Raw genomic sequence first — 21334 nt, forward strand, 5'->3', positions numbered from 1 at the left:
CGTCGGAGATGTGGGTCTCAGTCAGAGTCCAACCGCGGTGCCACTCCAACCGCTGCCGCCGAGGCGCGCTGCGCACTGAGGTGCTCAGTGCCAGATCTTGGCGCGCTGCAGGAGGCTGAGGACTAAGGGCCCCCTCCATGAGGAGCTGTTTTAAATGAAAGACCCGCTCCTTCTTAGTCCGGGGACGAAACCCTTTGCAGATCCTGCACTTGCCTGAGGTGTCTGGGGGAGTCTCATCAAGCAGCCAAGATTCATGGGGGTCGCCCGTTGGCATAGGCTTAGAGCAGGAACCGCAGGGCTTAAATCTCAGAGCCTTGGGCATGAGCCCAAGAGAAAAATCGGGAAGGGGGGGGAACCCAACCCCACTAATACTAGTTATAACTATAAACAACTATAACTGTTCATTGTAAACTATGCTAGGGAGAGTGGGGAGCAGTGAAGCAGGACTCCACTGTTCCAACGACCATCACAGGTGTTAAGAAGGAACTGAGGAGGTGCTGGGTTGGCTGGGGTATATATCGAGCACCAGGAAGGCGCCACTCCAGGGGACTCCACAGCCAACCCACCGGGTATTGCTAGGTAAAAATTCTTTGATAGCCGTGCATGCGGTGCGCACACACCTAATTGGAATGGATATGAGCAACACATTTTCGAAGAACAACAGTTACAAAGGTGGGTAACTGTTTTTTCAGTCTTACCTACCACTTTCTAAAGGTTGGTACTAGTTTAAAATTAAGTAGGATGTAGTAAAAAGCCATTCATCTTGAATTTCAGAGAAGATGAGTGAAGCTGCGATCCTGCAATCTGTTCTGTGCCCTATTCCCACCCAAACTCCCATTGACTTCAGTGGTGGACCTGTAGCGCTGTGTGGAACTCATTGCAGCCTTAGTGATTATATCAAAAGATACAGTGTATGGAATGGTGCACAAAAATCCCAATGTCCTGTACTGCGTGTAAACAGGCCTATATAAATATTTATTACAGCCAACTCTTGATGACTGGCCTACAAAGAGGCTGCACATCCTTATGCTACTGCCACCTTGTGGAGAATCTCCTTTTATTTCCTGTTGGAGAGGTCTGTGCTTTTACGGGTTGAAGAACCAGAATTCTATTTCCTGCTTCTCACAATGCTGATATACAGAAAGTTGTCCCTATGTATATGGCCACAACAAATTGTTACAAAGGGTCACTGCCCCGTAAGACTGATTTACATGTAAGATACTTAGGAGTGTCATAAAGAGTGACTTACTATATTTTATCTGAAATTGAAATTTTACAGGAGTTATGAGTTGTGCTATGGGTTACTCTTTTAAGATTCAGTCCTGCAACGTGCTGAGCAATATGGCCTGATTCAGTAAAGTACTTGTTTAACTATAGGCTCATAAGCAGTCTCATTTAAAGTAGTGGGAGTCTCTGTCTTCAGCAGGCATTGAATAATGCCCTTAGTGTGTGTTTGTGGGACAATGGAGGAAATATCCTTTCAATACGAAGCCATGCTAAAGTAGGGTTTCAACCATTATCAGATATTAACTTTTTGTTTCACTTGTTTCCTTGAGGACACATTATTGTGTCTAAAACATGTGCCTTATGTGGCATCTATTGGCTCATGACCATTATCAAATCAAGTGCTATTAAGGAACATTTGATCATACTGAAAATGTTTTGAAGCAAAAAAAACATACACTTTCACCCACTTTTTAAATTGTATCACATTGTGTGGTGGCCTCCCTTACAAATAAAATTTACCCTGCATTTTTCCATAGCTATCCTTTGTCCTTGAAATGTAGGTGGTTCCACTGGTACACTCATTGATGAACATCTCTATTACACACTCAGTGGTCTACAACTCACGTGATAAGGGTATATGCCTCTGGTACACACTTAGTGGTTGCACTGGGTGAGTTCCTGTTGTCTGGGACTTGCAATATTTATTAATTTTTTCTAATGTGCCAGCTGCTGGAGTCATAGAATCATAGAACTGGAAGGGACCCTGAGAGGTCATCTAGTCCAGGCTCCTGCACTCAAGACAGGACTAAGTGTTACCTAGTCCATTCAAGACAGGTTTGTCCCACCTGTTCTTAAAAATCTCCAGTGATGGAGCTTCCACAACCTCCCTAGGCAATTTATTCCAGTGCTTAACCACCCTGACAGTTAGGAAGTTTTTCCTAATGTCCAACCTAAACCACCCTTGCTGCAATTTAAGCCCATTGCTTCTTGTCCTATCAGAGCTTAAGAACACTTTTTCTCCTCCTAGTAACAACCTTTTATGCACTTGAAAACTGTTATCGTGGTCCTTCTGTCTTCTCTTCTCCACACTAAACAAACCCAATTTTTTCAATCTTCCCTCATAGGTCATGTTTTCTAGACCTTTAATCATTTTTGTTGGTGTTCTTTGGACTTTCTCCAATTTGTCCACACCTTTCCCGAAATGTGGTGCCCAGAACTGGACACAGTACTCCAGTTGAGGCCTAATCAGCATGGAGTAGAGCGGAAGAATTACTTCTTGTGTCTTGCTTACAATACGCCTGCTAATACATCCCAGAATGATGTTTGCTTTTTTTGCAACAGTGTCACACTGTTGACTCATATTTAGCTTGTGATTCAGTATGACCCCCCCCAGATCCCTTCCTAGGCAGTACTCCTTCCTAGGCAGTCATTTCCCATTTTCATGTGATAACATCAGAATCTTGAGCTTTCATTGACAAATAAGAGTATTGTTACCCTTATGGTTGGGAGACAAGCTTGAAAATGGGAAACGGAAGGGCTCAAAAAACAAAGAGAAAATAAATCAACAACCCAGGCTATTATGTTTTAAAATCTCATATTTAAGCCAGTCTGATGATGATGGGGTTGGGGGGAAGGTATGTTGACTCTATGATGTCTGAATGCTTGGTGGTGACGGTGGCACTGTAGTGGGTGCATACTTGTGGGCTGCACACACCGCTCACTGCGATGCATGGTGGTAGGGTGACCAGATGTCCCGATTTTATAGGGACAGTCCTGATTTTTGGGTCTTTTTCTTATATAGGCTCCTGTTACCCCTCACCCCCTGTCCAGATTTTTCACATTTGCTGTCTGGTCCCTCTACATGGTGGTAGGGTGACCAGATGTCCCGATTTTATAGGGACAGTCCCGATTTTTGGATCTTTTTCTTATATAGGCTCCTATTACCCCCCACTCCCGTCCCGATTTTTCACATTTGCTGTCTGGTCACCCTACATGGTGGTTTATGGCCAGGGTGAGGCACAAGGCACCTGGGTGGGCCAGGAGGTGGCCAAGCCCCACCACTCTCTCTAACCCCTAGGCCCCAGGGCTCATTGGAAAGCCGCCCGGCTCAAAAGGCTGCAGCGGGGCAGGTGTTTCCTTCCAGGGGCCTAGCTGGGCTCAGAGTTCTGCCAGGCCCGGTGGGGGCGGGGACGACGAGCGATTGCTCGGCACTCTACAGGCAGGCGGCCCCATCCGTTAGCTCCGGCTCGATTGGCGCAGGCTCCGGCTCCCTCGCTCGCAGGCCCTGCTCCAAGAGCGCCATTGAGGGGGACAGGGAGCGAGGCAGGTACCGGCGGGGGCGGGGGAGGCGCCGCTAACGGCTTCGGGGAGCGGGCCGCTGCCTGGGCTCCTGTCCCCGTGAGTGACCCCCCCCAGGCGCCTGGTCTTCAGAGAATGACCCCCCCACCCCCGGGTCTGCGCCCTGAGTGACCCCCCCCACCCCGGCCCCCCTTAGCTCCCAGGGGCCTGGCCCGTAGAGAGTGACCCCCCAACTTCTCCCTTAGCTCCCCTGGCTCCCTTGCTGGGCCCTGGCACCACTGCCCCGCCCCCTCTTACTCCCTCCCTCCCTCCAGCTGCCCCCCCACAAGCGCCCTCATAGTGACCCTGTCACCCCAGCCTCCTGGGGCAGCCCCTGCTGTGCTCTTAGCAAGGTGACCTTTCCCTGCCTCATGCCAGTAGCACCCACCCTTTCCTAGGGGTTTACAGCTGTCTGCTCCCCAAACAATGACCCCACCCACCACCCCCCTCGGACTGTATAGCCAGAGTCCAGCAAGGTATTCACCCCCCAATAACCCCTTACACTGACCCGACCTGCCTTTACAGGGGGCAGGCTCTGCCAGCCCACTCACCCCAGTAATCCTATCCCGCTGGGCCTGTGCCACTGGTTTAAAAGTCCCCTTCTCTCCAAAGAGTCGTCCCGATGTTTCTGAGATTTCTTGAGGCATCCTCCCATCCTTTCTTAATACAGTCCCCACTCCTCCAGCCTTTCCTGATAAATGTTTACTCACTTTTGTTTAGTATTTTTCAAGTAAGATTGTATATATCCCATGGTGAATTTAAACTAAGGTCAGAATTTACTTGAGTTTAACTGAACTATGATGACTTGCAGAAATGTGTCTTTTCCTTTTCATGTGATCCTGTTTTTTGATAACATATACAGTCCATCTTAACACTGTCTCGAGGTTTTCATCTTGATTTTGCATCTACAGTTCTCTCTGAAGGGTGGAGTGGGAAGGATAGGGATATTGCTTACATGTTGGTTAAAACTTTTGTTTTGTTAGTCATAGCTAAAATTTCAATCTCAACTAAAAGTGAAAGGTGGATGCCAGTGTCGGCTGTGTGAAAGACAAGACTTTAGTTTGTGGAGTGTAGCTAGCATTGCCTATGAAAACTATTAAAGGCACTTTAAGTCAAAAGATCTGATAATTTTAAATAATGAACTCCTTGACATTTAATATTTTTGGTTTTGATAGTTTACTTTGCATTATTTTAAGTTGTTTTGTGTTTAACTTTTAGTTCTAGTCAGTTTCACTTTTCAGCCTTAGCACAACTCTGTGTTTGGGTTTTTAATGCTGAAGAGAAATTGAATGTTTGGGGGCGGGGTTTAATAGAAGAAAGGTTTCATTGATATTTTTAAAAATGTGAACATTCATGTTGCAACCATCAGTCAAGTAAAACTCATATTAGCTATGGAAAAACCCTGAATTTTAATATAAAAATTAAAATATGGTCCTCAAATTAATCATTTCCCTTTAGTGTCCTGCTTTTTTATATAAAGTATCTTTTTCACTTTCCACCACCTGCAACTCGATGTTTTAAAAAATTGATTCATGTTTCCTTGGGGAAAATGATGTACCCCCAGACACTCAGTTAATAAAGCAGGGGTATGTATAGTATTTTTCCACATCATACTGTGTATTCATCCTTTGTTTACCAATGTTTAGGTAAGTGCTTGGTCCTGCTCCCATTGACATTAACGATAGTTCTACAGTTGACTTTGATGACAGCACTGTGAGGCATAAATTACAATGTGCCTTTTTATTTTCTGGCAACAGCACAGGTTGAAATAGAAATGTTTGGTAAAGATTGTGAGGATAAAAAATTGGAATTGTGACCATTGTCGAAGTATGTATATTTTATCTTTAGAATCTTGACAGTATCCCTTTAAAAATTGTAAGGTCATGATAGCTGTCAGTATTATCTGAGCTTATTGAACCTGAGCAGACAAGAAATTAAAACTAAGTAACTTGTTTTGCAAGTGTTTATAAGAGTGCCACAAAGAAATAGAATTAAAGGCCCTGTACTGGAAGCTGATCCACACAGGTAGATCTCTACTGGTTCATTGTACCCATTGACTGCACTGGGTGTGAAGATCCTCTGACATGAATGAACTTGTAGAATTGGCGCCTTTGTTAGCAAAAGTTGAGTTGAGCTTTCCATGCATACACACTACTCTTTCAGTTCACGTCCACTGAGGCAAGATTAATGACACTAGATTCTTTTCAGCAATGGGTGCTGGCATCCCAGCACGATCAAGTGGCTTCTTATTTTATGAACATGATTACATGTTGGTCAGAGAGCTTAAAAGACTAACCAAATAAATACAGCATAAATATTTCAGACTGAAACTACTAAAGGTGTATAATGTATCACTGGGGGTATAACTATGTAGTGTATAGAAGTGTGCTGAAAGAAGGCACATGCTTATTTGCATCCTGTGCACAGAGCTAAGTAAAAGTTAGGATGAAATTACCCATTTTTTCCTGTTCTAGGGCCACATTGCCTTCCACAAAAGTAACTGCTTTTTAGGGGACAGGAAATCCATTAATTTTCATTTATGGAGTTTCCGGTGCACTCTTCTTTCAGGGAGTTTGGGTTTCACTCTTCCTATAATGGAAAGGGCTGGAAGTTTGGCTCACTTCTTTTCCCAGAAAACCTGATCTGTAGAGTCCCTGAGATCCACAGAACATGGGCATTGGCTCCTCTCAGTCATTTCCAGAGCAGTGCTGCAAGGATTTCCCCTGCTGGCTGCTGCTGCTCCTGGGAATCTTGTTCAGGGGTTTTTACACAGAATGGAGCGGGGATAGCAAGTAATATTGACCAGATCAGCATTAATGTGAACTAAAATAGGTTTTGGGGTGCGTATGTGCATGTGCACTCAGATAGCAGTGATAGATATGGTATGAAGCCATACATAAAAATTGGGGAGAGAACACTGTCACAGAGTGTGGCCACCCTCCACTCCAGATCATAATTTCCAAAGTTGGAGAGCCCAGACCTTATGGGGAGTACCAATAGAGGGGTTGCCTATGGGATTTAAGGGACAGGTACAAGGCTACAGAAACAGCACATTAACCTGCATCCAGAACTGATTATTTTCTGTCTCCTTCCTGAAGACAGAGAGGACAATGTGATACCTTTTCTTTTATTGCTTCAAAATAGGACAGTGCTGCAATATGAAGGAAGCAAAGATTAATTTTTGTATGATGAGTCTATGAGTAGAGGTTATATAAGATCATATTATGTAAGTATAATGCTTTGATCAGTAGATCTCAAAGTGCTTTACGAAACAGGTATCATTATCCCCATTTCACAGATGCGAAAGCTAAGGCACAGAGAAGTGAAGTGGTTTGCTCAAGGTCACCCAGCAGGCTAGCGGCAGAGATTGGAATAGAACCCGGGTCTCCTGAGTTGTGGTCCAGCGCTCTATTCACTAGGTCACTCTGCTTGGTGTTTTTAATCACTAAAGCACTACAAATCTCAGTGTGGAAAAGGTTTAAAAAACTTAGTGCAGTCTACCACAATAAAGATTGCAGCAGGTGAGGTGGTATTATGGGAGTTCATACAGTCTAATATTGTATAAATAAAAACAGGACAAATAGTAACTTCATTGCACTATGCTCTGACCTAGGATTAACAGGGTAATTAAAAGTAGCTGTATGTAGCAAAATTCTTACTTTTTTTTTTTTTTTTAAGCAGCTGCTCTAGGAAAACATCTTGTACTTAATATTTAATTTTCCAGTGCCTTTGGGATGGGATGATTAAAGTGAAAATTGTTTGCAATTGTCTCACAATTTCTCTATGTTGAAGGGTGGGAAATGGTTTGAGAGCACATAGTATATTTCTTAGACATGTTTCCCTTTTGCATTTAAAACAGAATACAACTGAACTATGGAACAGAGCATGACAACAGAGTCTTAGCCACCCCTTCCAGGATACAGTCATGTTGGAGGGACTGGTAGCCTGGGTCCTCAACACCTATTTGGGCAAATATGTCAATAACCTGAACACAGACCAACTCTCAGTAGCTCTTCTGAAAGGTAAGGGTTATTAGCATTGTTTGATGTATCAGTTTTATATTTTAAGAATTATATTGATAGAATGATTTTGTATTTACTGAAAGCTGGAAAACATACATTGAATATATTTTACATTTGTCTTACTGATTAGCACTTATGTCCTTGTTCTTATATTGTAGTAATAAATTGACATAAATAAGAATATACAATTAAAATAAAAATAGTGTGTAAATCTTCCTGCTTTCCCAGCAGAGGTGCTCCTTAAAGGGTTAGTGCCAGCTTAATTTGTTTTAAATAGCCTAATGAAAAAGATGATTTTCTGATAATGCACCCTATTAGGGTGTATTGAGGGTTTGTTTTTGAAATCTGTAACAAAATCTGTCTGGGTTTTCTGTTCTACTCTACTCTTGATGTTTTGAAGGGCCTTCTGGGAACACCCAAGAGCAACAACTCCAAATGTGCTCAGGCAGACCCTTTTCTATGTGTGCGCACACTTGTCTGCTGCCTCTTTTGTTTCATTTTCAGTTTTGCTGCTGCTGCTATTAGTAAGCAACCTCTTTCAGAGCCTTGCAAAGGTTATGCACCATCCATGAACAGTGAAAGTGACTATGCACTTGACCACTGTGCATGTGTGTCAAGTAAAGAAATTGACAAAATAGAAGGAAATAATATTTTTTTAAAATCTATTTGTTACAGTAATCATAGGGGTTGCTTGCAACAGTAGTAGATACAACATCTTCTAATGGAAATCTGATTTTTTAAACTGGAGTGCCTTTAAATATCAAGCAACAAAGAGTCTTGTGGCACCTTATAGATTAACTGATGTATTAGAGCATAAGCTTTCGTGGGTGAATACCCACTTCGTCAGACGCATGTAATGGAAATTTCCAGAGGCAGGTATAAATAGGCAGGCAAGAATCAGTCTAGAGATAACGAGGTTAGTTCAATCAGGAAGGATGAGGCCCTCTTCTAGCAGTTGAGGTGTGAACACCAAGGGAGAAGAAACTGCAGTTTCAGAGGCAATTTTAAAAGTCACTTGAATTGTATCGGGTTTTTTCCATTGGTCCGAAAGCACATGGAAGGGGTGCAGATTTTTATTTCTGTGGGCAAAACCACCCTATGTGGAAATGTAAGTGTCAGAGCTAGAAAATTTGATATATATCAAATTTGGTATTTGATATAAAAATATCAAATGACAATAGCAAATGTTTCAGGAAATCATTGTATTCTCAAGATATTTAGTACAATATTTAAAGTATTTTTACAGAACATATATCAAAGAGCACACATGACTCCAGCTGATGATATGGGTTATTCATGTAATATTTGAAAATCAGTAAAGCAAATAGTGGCATGTCATCTCTTTCTCTGGAGTGCTCTATGCAACAGGAATTTCAGGAGAATTTTGAAGGTGAGAAATAGTGCTTAGCAAATGTTAATCGGAAAGTTGTATCAAGCAGATAGGGATGCTTTTGATAGCGTATTCAGGGTGAACGAGGGGAGAGATTTGGAGAGAAGCTTGTATGGAAAATAGGCAGCTTAATAGTTGCTTTAGTTTTCAATATGTAGTTGCAATGATAATTTGTGTGTGCATGTTTGTGAAATTTCTTCTCGCACTATAGAATGTACATAACAGGTAATGGTGAGAACTTATTTGAATACTCACTGACTCACTCGTGAAAGGTGGGGTAATAACTCGTGATTTTAAAAAAAAAAGTCTTGACTGAGTTACATAATGTACTTCCTCACCTTCACTTGTTTTGAGAAGAAATTCTTTTACACTGCAAGGAGCCAGTTTTGACTGTTGGTTACTTAAAGAAATAATTCTAGGATGGAATTTTGGCTGTCAGTGTATAGTATTAAGTTCTTTTTGACTCTTGGTTGGCCCTGCCTTGAGCTGTATTCTTATTATCAGGTACAGCAATAGGACTGGTCGGTGAGAAACAAATAGAAGTATGCATTAGATTGCCCCTGCCCTGCATAGTTTACATAGTCCTTTTGTGTATTAGCACAGTGCTTAGCACAGTGTAGCCTTGATCCTGATTGGAGCTTTTGGGTGCTATGCCAATAAAAATAATAAATATTAATAATATACCGAAGCAAATGTAGTCACATAAAGTTCCTTCATGGTTGGAAGTATATTTCCTGACCATCAGAGGCTGGGAACTTTAGGATTTCATGGAATAGATTCTTAGTGGCTTCCATTGAAACCCCTGGGGAATTTCCATTTTCAGATGTGTTGGTGTTGGTGAGACATCTCCTGTAATTATTCTTCTCCCTAACAAAAACCAAAGTTTATATTCTGTAGTACCTACTGAAGTCAATGAGCGTTGTGTACATTTAACAGATTATGGGATTTGGCCCCAGTTTTTCAGTGTGTGGCCATGTTTTCTTTTAAGGGCCCAGTCTTGTACTCCTCACTTAGATGAAACTCTACTGAAGCTAGAAGGAGTTTAACCTGAGTAATGAATGTAAGGACCCAGGCTCTAAACAAGTTTCTCACAATGAATTTTCCACATACCATTTTATTTTCCCTCTTCTTCATGCCTTTCACGCCATCATTTGTTCTTTCCCCTCCTTTGTCCTTCCCACTCTCCTTTGCTTCCTGTCTTTCATCCTGTTTATTTTTAATGCATTTCATTGTTGTTATTGCTAACCCCCCCCCTTTCCTGAGTCTGAAACATTTCAAGAGAGTCTATTTTTCTTCCCTGTGTGACAGATAAATTTACATATTTGAAAGGAGCAGCCTTTCTTGAAATGGTAATTCAATGCTAGGAAGGAGGAAAGAGGCCACAGTTCTCATCTGGGCCTACTCAAGCGATAAGGAAGTGTAAATATGAAATATGTGAAATATGAAAGTGTAAAAATGAAATAAGAGTTAAATATCTCTACCATATAAGACTTTTCATAAAAATATGATTGCCTGCTATGGAACTATAGAGGTCAAGGGTGCTACAGTTGTGTGTTGGGCATTTGTTTTCCCTCGCTTTTGGAATTATTTTATTTATACCATGCTATTGTGGCATACTGTGGGTATGCTTACAAAAACTGAAAACTCAATTTCCATTCATCTGCTTATTGTCCCACTTGTAACTTTAGCAGGGAACATTTTAGAACAACAATCCTATTTTGTCTTTTCTACATATTAATGTCAAAGTTTCTGTCTTGTTTTCTTTTGAAAACGTGTCCTGGTTTAAAATCATCTTGTGTGTGTATTTTTGTAATTTCCGGAAAACATCTAATTGGTTACTTTTTTTTTTTTTTTTAAATTGCCTTACAGATGCTTGCTGTTGATGGAGAAGTTCAGATTAAGTACTTTGAAATATATGCTGTGACCATATCAAATAACTCTGGCATTTGAAAATCATTACAAAAATATTAAATATCACATCTAACTGCCTCATTCTTTAAAATGATAGATTTGCTTTGCTCATGAAATAGAATTTTTATCCCACTTCATTTATTTTTATTAGTTTTAAAGAAAAAACTTCTTATTGGTATGAAGTTCATAATCCTCAGCCAAGCAGTCTTTAACTTAATGTTGCTTAACAGATTGCTATTTCTCTTCCTCCTGCAGGTGCTGTTGAATTGGAAAACCTACCATTAAAGAAAGATGCCTTGAAAGAACTGGAGTTGCCATTTGAAGTAAAAGCAGGTATGTATTTGTGCCTGTGTGTGTGACAGGTGTTCTCTACAGGAATAATTCATTTTGTTAGTTCCTGCTACAAGTATGAAGCATTTCATACACTGGTGATTTTTTAAAGAGATCTTTTAGTAATAAGTCATAGGTGGAACTGACCTTAAAATAAGAGTTAGCAGCTAAGTGTCAAATTCTTGGACAAATAATGTAATGTGAATTTATAGCGATCAAATTCTGTTTTAACATTGCAATATTACGTATTTTCCTTTCTCACTTTACATAGAGTATAACAGTGTAACTCTGTAGGATTCTAACAATGTTTCATCTTGGTGATTCTAGGTTTCATTGGCAAAATAACGCTCCAGATACCTTTTTATCGCCCACATGTGGATCCCTGGGTGATATCTATCTCAAAGCTCCACTTAATTGGTGCGCCAGAAAAGCAAGAAGATTTTGATGAAGAACGGGAGAAGTTGCTCGAAAGAGAACGCAAGAAAGCTCTTCTTTTGGCACTGGAAGAAAAATGGAAAGTGAGTAACATAGGACTTATCTTTTAAAATGAAGGAGTTGATTTTGTTTTGCTGTTACGGAAGATTGATCACATTTCAATCTTCTACCAAATGTAAGTCTCTTTTTGAGTCAATATCCAGGAAACCAAGTTCTGATTTGATCTGCAAGTGATAAGGCAGCCTGGTCTTTGGCTTGATCAGTAGGCTGAGGAGACCCAGATCTATTTTATCATCACTTCAGATCACAGCAATTTCACTGTAGCACTATACTGCTACCTGGCCAATGTTTCTGAGTTGATTAAAGATACCGGTTAAAGCTCAACCCGGATCAGATGAAGTATTGATGGTGGGCTGGGGATATCTGGAGAATCTCCCTTGATCATTTAATGCGGTTTACCCTAGAAAGTTTGGTAAGCGTAGCAACTTAGGTGTACATTTAAAAAAAAAATTTTTTTTTATGTTGAGCTGTATATGGTAGTGTATGGTGTATTTTTTTTTTCCCTCCAAGATATTCACAAGTTTCCTTTTCTTTTGGACCCAGACTGCTCCACAATGATCCATACTTTGGCTAAGTTACAAATATGCTTTTTGTTTGGAGAGCCACTTTTGGTAGTTGCAACCTGCATGATACAGCTGTACAAACTTCAAGAGCCCTTATCTACACGTGTTGATTACTTCCATGCTTTAGGAACTGTGCTGACTGCCTGTTATTCCACAAATGTGCTTTGAGAGATGACTGCTAAAATGCAAAATCTTAAATATAGGACCAATCTACTGGAGGAACTGACTGCTGTCCGGTTTCCCGTTCCTGGCAGCTGTGATTGGCACATTCTCCGTTCTCAAGGGGATGGGAGGCAGGCTGTGCTCCACTGAGAGCCTGCAACTCTGGAATGCTCTCGTTCTAGATACAGGAAAGAATAAATGTGTAGCTCAAACATTTGTTTCTAGTTTTATTTGGTAGGAAGATGATGTGGGAGTTATGAAATCACACTGATTATTGCTGGCCCATGTTGTAATTTTGAGTGTGGGGAAATATTTTTTATAGCACTTTCGAAAATTTCACCTTTTAATGTGTGTTTATTTTCATACGTAATGTTAGGAACTCAGGGGCCTTTGACCATAACACGTTAATTAGTGTGAATTACTGATAGAATTCCATTAACCCATGCTTCTGTTGATGTGAACTATACAGACACTGTTGTTTCTAAGAACATGTACTATGTCGGTGATTGACGCTATCATAACAAATTCTTTGGAACGTACTATGGGCTGCTGAATAGATTTTTTTTTTCTCCATATTTATAAACTACAATAGATGGCTCCAGTCTGAAGTAAGATACACATTTACAGCAGAAGAAAAGTCAAGAGACTAAAGGAAGACAATATGTTACAAAAAGAGATTTTAATAAAATAGAGGAAAGAACTTGTTGGGGATTATTTGCTTTACATTTCTACTAAAATCCTATCTTCTTAGTAGTTGGCAAGTGGTCTGTGTAGGGGGATATTTCAGAATATCAAAATAGGGATTAACCCCCCCCGCCACTTTAACCCCAAAATAATAGTAAATCATATAAACAGTAGCTAACTATAAATATTTTCTAATACATTTCTTGTTAACCATATTTTAGCTTGATGTCATTACTACTGATAGTTTGATATTAAGTACAGTTATAGGACAGTTTCTAACCTTATACTCACAAGTAGTGTAACTAGTAGACAACTTGTAATTGTCCTGGTAAAGAAAAGCCTCTGTTACCTATCTTTTTCCTTGTGTGAGGAAAATGTGTAAATTATATTATAATTTTGTCTTAATACACACGTTCTATAACATTAACAAATTACTTCATATTGAATAGATTTTTGACTTGCAATACTTCTAATGCTCTTCCATCTTCCAAGAGAGTGTCATGTAGTTCGTGCCCCAAATTGTGGTTTTTAAAAAATATTACCAAATCTAATAGTAATAGTTTTAAAATGTCCTGAAAATGGACTATTTCAATGAAAATAGTCTTTTGTTTAGAAGTAAACATTCCCTACCAGTGTTTGCAATGCAAACATAGTGCTAATGGAACAGGACCAGAACATGAAGCTAACTAGCTTACTCTGTGTGCTTCATTTAACATAGCCTTTGAAAATAAAAAGCATAAATGGTAAAAAAGTAAAGTGGTATTTAAAAATTCTTTCTTTATTATAATCTAAACTTTTGGTAACGCAAGTAAGTCATTGTTTGTTAAATAGGAGTTTTAACATGACAATCCCTTTCTAATATTGCATCAGACTAGCAATCTCCTACATTATTTAGATTTTTTTCGTCTGGCTTTGTAAACATTAAAATTTATTTTCCAGACCTTTATATTTAAATAAAATACATTACCTTTTTAATAAAATAGCTGTTCTCTGTCTCTTTCAGAAAGAACGACAGCAGAAAGGAGAATCTTACTGGTATTCAGTTACTGCATCTGCAGTCACAAGAATTGTAGAGAACATTGAAGTAAGTCTAATGGGACCCACAATCTTCCATTCTATTTACTAAAGAATACTTAGTTTGTATATAATGTGCTTCTTGTTTATTTTTAGGAGACTCAATATGTGTAAAATGGAGGTGGATACTTAGTAGAGAGAGACCCTTTTCAGAGCTAGAATCCTTTTTCCTCTGAACCAAGCCCGAATTGGCAAAGTGAGGGGTTTATGGGGAGGAAGGAATCTTTCACCCTCCCAAGCCTTTGAGAAGTGTCATTCTTCCTTGCTTTGTAGGGGTAGATGGATAATCCATATAAAAGCTGTCTAGCTTTATGGTTCTCCTTACCATAATATTGGAGTGCCTCCCAAGTTAATACTTCCAATTTTAAAAGTTATAATGTATTACACACAGGTTTATGTATAATGTTTTGAGCGTGATAAGTTTGGTGAGGTAATATCTTGTACTGGACCAACTTCTGTGTTTTGTTCTTCACATCTGCTTGGGAAGTAGATATCGCTGTTAAGTTTGATTTCCTTCTTAATGTTGTGAAGTTTCCATTTTAAATGGCAAAATTCATTATCTTCCATTGTTGCTTGCAGTGGTAGTGTTGCTGTGTGAGTCTTAGGATGTGAGAGTAGCATTAAAGTATATAAAGAAGAAAATGTATATACACTTCTGAGATTCTGGTACTTTGACCTTTGCTTAATTCTGGTGCATGAAGCTTGATGCTGCCTGAAAGATTGTTTAACATGCACAAATAAAATGTATATGCAGTCTTCATCTAGCAGTATTGGCTAGACACTCAGCGAAACCCTTTTCTTCTTAGTTGCAAGCTCACTCAAAATTCTAGAGCCTGGGCTCTTCGACTTTTCTCTTTTAAAGCCATAATAAAACTAGTGATATTTTCACATTTACTTATTCTTATCTATATGTTTGCTAATTACAATCTATAAGGACATCTGCATTATCAAAAAACTTGTCTAAAGAAACCAAAAAAAGATCAGCAACCCTCCCTGTAATACACCTTTACCCCGATATAATGCGGCCCGATATAACATGAATTCAGATATAACGCGGTAAAGCAGCACTCCGACCGGGTGGGGCTGCGCACTCCAGCGGATCAAAGCAAGTTCGATATAATGCGGTTTCACCTATAACGCGGTAAGATTTTTTGGCTCCAGAGGACAGCGTAATATTGGAGTAGAGGTGTATCTTCTCAAATCTATTTATGCTAGCTGCCATATAATGAATTTGTCCTCTTACTTCACCTATCTGTAGAGGATATAGTCTGTGCTAACTCTTTATTGAGGGATCGCTTCCATGTACCGATGCTGAGGTAAGTCGGTTGTAAAAGGCTGTCATTAACAATAACTAGAAATAACTGGGGCCTTCTGGAGATGATATAGCGTTTAGTGATGACACAAGTCAGATATTTTGGATGTGAAATCTTGGGCTGAGTAGGACATTGTACAGTAAAGCATGAAACAGCAAAATTCAATTGGTTCCATGACCATTATGAGATTTTGCCACATGTAAAATTAATTCAGGTCACCACTTCATGTTCTGCTAATGAGCACTAGTTTTTATTCTAGTCTGTATTTGAGCAATATGAATTTCTGTATGACTTTAGCAACTGCAAGCAAGGGTAGTAGTAAGACAGCAGAGAAAAATAGCCTGTTTTGTGAAAATGGCAAATGACATAGCTGGTGTTTTTAACATCTGGGGAGATGGGTAGACCAGAGAGAACAGAGGATGAAATATGGAGTGGAGCCTGTGGGAGTGCAGTCAGGAAATGGCGGGAGGGTCCCATCACAGAATATCCATTTAAATAAATCTTGTTTGTTTCTTGGAGGTGTAAGTATTGAAACAGCTTGAATATAACTTATCAGCATTGCAGTACACTCAATCTGTTTCAAGCATAACACAATCTTTTTGCTCCGTGCCACTTCTTTCTCTCTCCTCAGTTAAAAATTCAAGATGTCCATTTGCGGTTTGAGGATGGCATCACAAATCCTTCACAGCCATTTGCCTTTGGAGTGTGCATCAAAAATGTATCCATGCAAAATGCTGTAAATGAGCCTGTGAGTATAGGTCAAAGTTAACATTGCATGAAGAAATGATACCCGCGAGGATGTGATGTGTCACTTTTGTATGAGAATGATGTGACTTTTTCCTGTTTTTAAAATGCAATACAGTGGTTGCTATTAAATAATTACTGCAAATATTGTCTTATAATATAACAATCGTATCCTTAAGAATTATTGTGGACACCATGATAAAGTCAAAAAACAGCTGCATGTTACGCACTGAATATTTAATCGTGATCACAGTACAGTTAGATTTAAAATAATTTGTCACATTTCGTTTGATGCATTGTGACTGAGTTCAAATTTTTCACTTAAGGTAGAGAAGTTGATGCGGAAAAAGCAGCTGGATGTTGCTGACTTCAGTATTTATTGGGATACTTGTTGCACTTTATTGGGAGACCTGCCTCTTGGTGAGCTACAGGTACGAGATGAACATTTGGAAGGAATAATGTTTACTTGCATGTGAAGGGGGAAATCAAGACTTTCACGTTCTTCCATTGGTTTGTAATATAATGTAAAATAAATTTTATAGTGGATTTAGGAATATTTGGAGCAACTGAAGCTATGTGGATTCATGATGTAATGGAAAGATTAGTATGGGACCAAGTAAAAACTGAACTATGAACTACCTAACATTGCCTATTTAAATTATTTTCTTTAGAAGCCCTCCTTAAAACATGCTGCTTCCATGAGACCTGTCAATGGTACTACAAATACAGACTGTAAAATAGTAATTCAGCCTATAAATATTAAACAAAAATAACTTAATTTTGCTTGTTTCTTGTTTATTACTTAATCCACTCAAATGATATGCTCTCAACATGATTACCTTCTCCTAAGAGCAGTTTTCCTCTCTTTGTATTTACTGGTCTCTTTGTTCCACCTCTTGATTTGTAATGATGTGTTCTTGGTGTAATTTAGGCCTCAGTGTAGCTATTGGATCTTATATCTGTGTCGAGTTGCACTGAATTCAATGGGAGTCCATTCAGGATTCAAGAGTGTACCTGAGTGGATCTTACTGCTTTAGATTGTGGGCGCCAAAGGACAGAGGCTGGGTTTTTCTTTTCAGTTACTATGCTAAATATGGTTTTGTGGCTAAAAATGGGACCAGCATTTCCCCCAACTTCTGTATGATCTTTGGTAAATCATTTCATCTTTTTATGCCCCAGTGTATTTATCTGTGAAATGGGGATAGTATTTTCTTACCTCCATAGGAGTGTTACTAGACTAAATTCATTCTTTTTATAAAGTGCTTTGAGACCCTCTGAAGACACTATAGAAATGCAAAGTATGATCATTTGTGAAGTACCTTGCACAGCTATGGCACTGTATAAATACTTTACCCAAATATTTAAACAAGATTACCTTTTTGATAAGAACAATTTCATGAGGAGAAAACCTGGTTAAAGGAGATGGAATTCCAGCAGTGTAAGACACCTAGTAGAATCCTTATTAGCAGATCGTCATTTAAATAAATTGTGTATGTGTGTTCTATGCAGTGACAGATTGAATTTGCTTGTAACTCACAGGAAGCAATGGACAAAAGTATGGAGAGCCGTGATCATAATTACATCATGGAGCCTTTATGTACTTCAGCTCTCCTCAAGAGAAACTGTTCTAAGGAGCCTTTAAGGTCACGACATACACCACGGCTTGAGTGTGATATCCAGCTTGAGACAATACCGTTAAAACTTTCACAGGTAAAATGCTTCCTCAGTGAATCATGCTTTAGGTGTTGTTTATTTTCAGTTGACCCACGGAACGTAAAATTGAGATTTAATCATTGTGCAGATACATTATAAACTACTCTGATAATTTAACAGAATACATTAACATTGCCTAATTTATTTATATGCTGTTTTATTAAAAGATGCAGTATCAACAAATCATGGGGTTCTTAAAGGAACTGGATCGAAAAGAGCGACAGCAAAAATTCAGGAAATGGAAACCAAAGGTTATGATAACTGACAAGTAAGTTTTTTTATACTACTGATATTTTTATGTAGTGTTGTAAAATACCCTTTTATGCAGTCTTATGTTTATTTTACGCTTATCTGAACAATACTGTTTAGTCTAAAGTTAGGGCAAAAATCACAAAGGTGGTAGCTAGTGGTTATGTGGTGCACAGAATTTAGAAATAAATTGAAATTCTAGTTCTAATATTCTGTGCTCTACCAGGTGAATTATTGCTTTATATTTAATTTGCATTTATACCTAAAATAAAAGTTGCATTTATCCAAAGCTCTTAAGTGCTTCTGTGAATGAAATGAGGAAACAATGAAAATAGCATAGGAGTTTTGCCCCCCCTCCCTTTGGAATGAGTTGGCTTTTTTTGGTTGAAGAAGGTGGGGAACCCCACACGCTCTGTTCACGGATCTGTATTAAGAGTAAAGGTCACAGGAGCTGATGAAACGAAGGTAGCGCTTCTTACTGTAGTAGTAGGACATGCTGGGTTGACGTGCCATTGAGGCTGTGGTGCCCATTTATTTCCTGGCTAGTGACCCTCTATTTTTCTCACCCAGCCTTTCCTCTGGATTGAGAATCAAACTAACTGGAAATGTATTCATTTGACATGTTTTAGCTGCCGAGAATGGTGGATCTTTGCTTTGAACGCTAATCTTTCAGAAATCAGAGAACAGAGGCAACACTCTACCTGGGACTTCGCATTACACCGGGCCCAAGATGCAGTGTCTTACACAGATATGTATTACAATCAGTTAAAAGGCATCCCGCTGTCTTTTGCGGAACAGGTATTGAAATTTGCAAGTACTGTACAGTATAGATAACATCTCAATGTGTGACCCTAGCATCTTTTTGAAATGAAACTAGATGTGTTTTGCTTATGTTCTTGTTTTAAAATTTACCTCATATTTAACTGTAGAGTTATTTTAAATTTGCTAAACAATATGTTATATGGCAGCAAATTGTTTTTAGCACGTACAAAATCTCTTTGTATTGTAAGAGATAATCTTTCCTTGAGCTGTTACTTGTTTCTTGCAATTATCAATGGTGCTTCTTCCCTAATTATTCCTGCTGATCTTTTTATAGATGAAGAGGGAAACTTCTACTTGAAGTCTTTCAAAATGCAAAACTAGATAGTGTCCCAAGCCTTCCATACTGGGAGGCGGGAAGCATAGGAAAAGTAAATTTTTGTTTAAGGTAGTTCTTTCAAGATTTGGTTTTCAAATGGAAGACAGAATTGCTATTCAGTTTTCCTGCAATGTTTGCAATGTCGTTTAGCTATTTCATTCAGATTTGGCTGAGCTATAAACTTTGGAAAATTGCCATTTGCCGCATGTCAAAGTAACTGAACACAAACATTTTAAAGAGCCAGGCCATGCTGCTGCCAAAACAGCAGCAGCACATACTGTATTGGGAACACTTTGGAGCTTCAGAGCTGTTCCAGTGACAGGAGCAGAGGGAGAGAGCTAACCTGGGCTCCCCTTTGACCATCACCTGGCACGGGGCCCCAATGGCCCATCTTCCCCCATGAGGCACGCATTCCCCTAGCTTCTGGGAGATGGGGAGAGACTTGAATTGTGCCCTCCCCACTCACCTGATCAGACCCAGCACGTGGGCCCCAGTAGTTCATCTCCACTACATTCCCTCCTTCTCCCTTCCCGTAATCCCCAGGATTATATCCTTCTATAGCCAGCTAATGTCGTTAGTCCTTAGCTCAAGCTTTGCTGCAGGGCTGAAACCTTGCTGATGATGCATGATAGGTGGATTGTTAGCTGTACATAGCAGAATGTTTTTTTTTTTTAATCTTAAAAAAACTACACACCTAGAAAATTTCATACAAAAAACTATGTTAAAGGAACGTTATTTAGATTGCAAAATAAAGCACTTTAGAAGTTAATGAATGTCAGATACATGGTTGCCAACTGATGCAGCCTTCATTTTGGTTCCTTATGCCCATGCAGTTTGATGCTCTCTTAATTCCATTATAACATTGTTTCCATAGACCTCTACCTCGTTCAGTGCATAGAGAGGGCTTCACTTTGTAACCTAACTAACTTTTTAATGTAGTTTTTTAAAATGTATATTTCATTAATTTTGTATATTTTTACCTAGTATGATATCAAATTGTTTTCTTTTGAAATTGGATTTGAGCATCTATATACCCGGTCACAAAGTTTGGAAACAATACCTAATAGACAAGCCTTTTTCTGGCACTGAAAACAATCTTTGGTTTTATATATATTTTTTTGCTGTTAGTAAGATCCCTCAAGCATCCAAGAAACAGCTGTTCTAGGGTTGCAAGTCACCCCCCACCATCACATACACACTTGGTGTTGTAGACAATCCAAGTCCTCCCTTATCATGCAAGAGTTGGAACAAGACTACCAAGTACACTGTCTCTGATGCATCTGGCCTCGAGGAATGAATTCTCTTCACAGAAAGTAGTTTCATACCTTTCCTTGTCCATTTTCATTAATTCAATTCCAATTTTGGCTCTTATATGCCTGCAGCATAGATGCATATTTGCACTCAGTTTAATTGTATATCAAATGAACTAATTGGCTTTGATTCCCATTATATGTCTGTGTTCCAGTATCTTCTCTGGAGATTTTCAAATTCACCTATGGGATTTAGGAGCACATGTCCCAGTGAAAATCTGTGCACTTGTGCTGCTAAATCCCTTAGATGCGTGAAAGAATCTCCCTCTCAGAGTGTGTTTTTTGAAGAGTATAAAGCTTTAATAGCCTGTGAACCAGCACAAACATACCTTTTTGCCACTGCAGGAAGAAATGCATCGTATTGAAGAAGAGCAGACATTTGAGGAGTTGAAGATTTTACATGAGATTGTTTATGACAAATTCCATGACGTAGCTGAGGTGAGTGACTTTCTGTACACTGGATAATATTGAGAACCTAAAGGTGCAGTATTACAAGAAATTATATTTTCCTCATTGGAAAAAGTATTGTAGCATGTACAGTATATTCATGCTGAGTAGTGTGATGCCAGTGCTAAAACCACAATCATGCTCAGATTCTTCAGTTGTGATAAGCTGAGTGCTATTATTAGGGTGCTCGGGCAGCAAGCCCCCTCCCCTAGCCATATGCTGACT

General features: G+C 39.3%; 1 protein-coding gene across 16 annotated transcripts in view; it reads left to right on the plus strand.

Annotated features, from left to right (window-relative positions):
- The first annotated feature begins 3414 nt into the window (after window positions 1-3414).
- The window catches only part of VPS13D (vacuolar protein sorting 13 homolog D), a 192412-nt gene continuing 174492 nt past the window's right edge, over window positions 3415-21334 (plus strand). For 13 of the 16 annotated variants that reach the window (XM_065575034.1, XM_065575038.1, XM_065575040.1 and 10 more), the window contains exons 1-11: window positions 3493-3624; window positions 7424-7586; window positions 11143-11220; window positions 11545-11735; window positions 14125-14205; window positions 16140-16256; window positions 16579-16683; window positions 17792-17962; window positions 18133-18233; window positions 18844-19012; window positions 21008-21100. In XM_065575034.1, coding sequence (XP_065431106.1) covers window positions 7490-7586; window positions 11143-11220; window positions 11545-11735; window positions 14125-14205; window positions 16140-16256; window positions 16579-16683; window positions 17792-17962; window positions 18133-18233; window positions 18844-19012; window positions 21008-21100 — 1203 coding nt within the window. In that variant the 5' untranslated portion in view covers window positions 3493-3624; window positions 7424-7489. Of the gene's footprint in view, window positions 3625-6972; window positions 7086-7423; window positions 7587-11142; window positions 11221-11544; window positions 11736-14124; window positions 14206-16139; window positions 16257-16578; window positions 16684-17791; window positions 17963-18132; window positions 18234-18843; window positions 19013-21007; window positions 21101-21334 lie in introns of those variants that run through there. The other 3 variants (XM_065575036.1, XM_065575035.1, XM_065575037.1) reach the window with 3 other exon arrangements.

This window comes from Chrysemys picta, chromosome 21 (genome assembly GCF_011386835.1).
Source record: "Chrysemys picta bellii isolate R12L10 chromosome 21, ASM1138683v2, whole genome shotgun sequence".
Classification (NCBI taxonomy): Eukaryota; Metazoa; Chordata; order Testudines; family Emydidae; genus Chrysemys; species Chrysemys picta.